Below are 1,298 nucleotides of genomic sequence, written 5' to 3'. Positions count from 1 at the left end.
CCTTCTCAGCTCTGAAGGGGTCTGTTGATTATACTGATGATCCCATCAAATGCCTGGGCTGACCACAGGGGACACAGGACAAGTGGACCCTGTCCTTGTCTTTGGGAACCTCTGGTCTGGGGGGTGAGTAGATAATCCCAACCTAGTATGAAAAGCATAACTGAGATCCCACAGGCAAGGACACCAGCAAACAGGGGTCTCTGGACGCTGAGCACACATTCCCAGAAGCTGAATGGAGCCAGAGAGGAAGGGCATTCCAGGTGGACGACCTGCAAGTGCAAAGCCTGGGGGCTTGGGACAGTCCAGCTTAGGGAAGGAGGGAGTGGGGTCGGTAGACTGGGGCCCAAGAAGGGGCGGGCAAGGTGTGGCTTTGGGAGGAAGAGGGCTTGCGGGGTGGGGCCTGGAAGTTTGCCGCAGGGTCCAGAACACCCCAGGGCTGCACTTTCCGGCCTGGCTGTCGTGGAGGAAGGGCCTTGCCGCCACCGATTCCACAACCGCTGGCTCCGGGGAGGATTATCTATTTTAGCAACTCGGGGAAGGCGGGGGCAGGGAGTGCCCAGCCTCTGCCAGCGAGCGCAGGCAGCTCCCGAGCGGAGGAGCGCCGGGAGCGCGGGGCTCCGGAACACGAACGCGGGCAGGTGTGGTCCCTGGCCCCTGGCCCAGGGCCCCGAGGGCAGGAGGGCGATGCTGGCCGTGTCACTCAAGTGGCGTCTGGGCGTGGTGAGGCGGCGGCCCAAAGGTACCGAGCGGAGCGGAAGGGGACTGGGACGGATTGCGGGGCAGATCCTGCTGCCTGCCCAGGGGCTGGGCGGCAGGACCTGGGTCTGGATGGAGGGCGAGGGTGAGGGGTCCAGGGGGGGACCTCGGTCCAGGCGTCCCCTCCCTGCCCTGTCTCTTCCTGCTTCACCTTGACCCGATGTCTTCTGGCGCTTTTTGGGTTTCTCTTCCATACTCTTTGTGTCTGAGTCTCTCTAACTCTGTCTCTCTTTCTGCCGGTCTCTCCCTCTCTTACTGTTTCTCCTGTCTGTCCATCCCCCCTTCTACTCTCCCCCCATCCCCATCCCCATCCCCACCCTCACCCTCACCCCCACCCCTGTCTATCCCATGGTCTCCTTCTATGTGTGTCTCCCTCCCTCCCTCTCTACTTTTCTGTGCCACAGTCTCCTTCATCGACCCCTCACATGGCATGTCCCTGATGGTCTTTTCTTTCCTCCCTGTTGGGGGTCTGGGCTGGCAGGGGTGCTGTGTGTGTGTGTGTGTGTGTGTGTGTGTGTGTATGTGTAGGGGGGCGTTGCTTA

The 1,298-nt window shown here is 61.6% G+C and overlaps 1 protein-coding gene across 1 annotated transcript in view; it reads left to right on the top strand.

The window, feature by feature from the left end:
* The first annotated feature begins 587 nt into the window (after positions 1-587).
* Positions 588-1,298, top strand: part of GRIP2 (glutamate receptor interacting protein 2) — a 54,879-nt gene continuing 54,168 nt past the window's right edge. Inside the window, exon 1 of the mRNA XM_005870124.2 lies at positions 588-739. Within this exon, the coding sequence (XP_005870186.1) occupies positions 685-739 (55 nt within the window). The 5' untranslated portion in view covers positions 588-684. The remainder of the gene's footprint in view (positions 740-1,298) is intronic.

The sequence above is a fragment of the Myotis brandtii genome, unplaced genomic scaffold (genome assembly GCF_000412655.1).
Source record: "Myotis brandtii unplaced genomic scaffold, ASM41265v1 scaffold312, whole genome shotgun sequence".
NCBI lineage: Eukaryota > Metazoa > Chordata > Mammalia > Chiroptera > Vespertilionidae > Myotis > Myotis brandtii.
The sequence above is the reverse complement of the archived record's forward strand: the minus strand, read 5'-3'. Positions and strand labels throughout refer to the sequence as shown.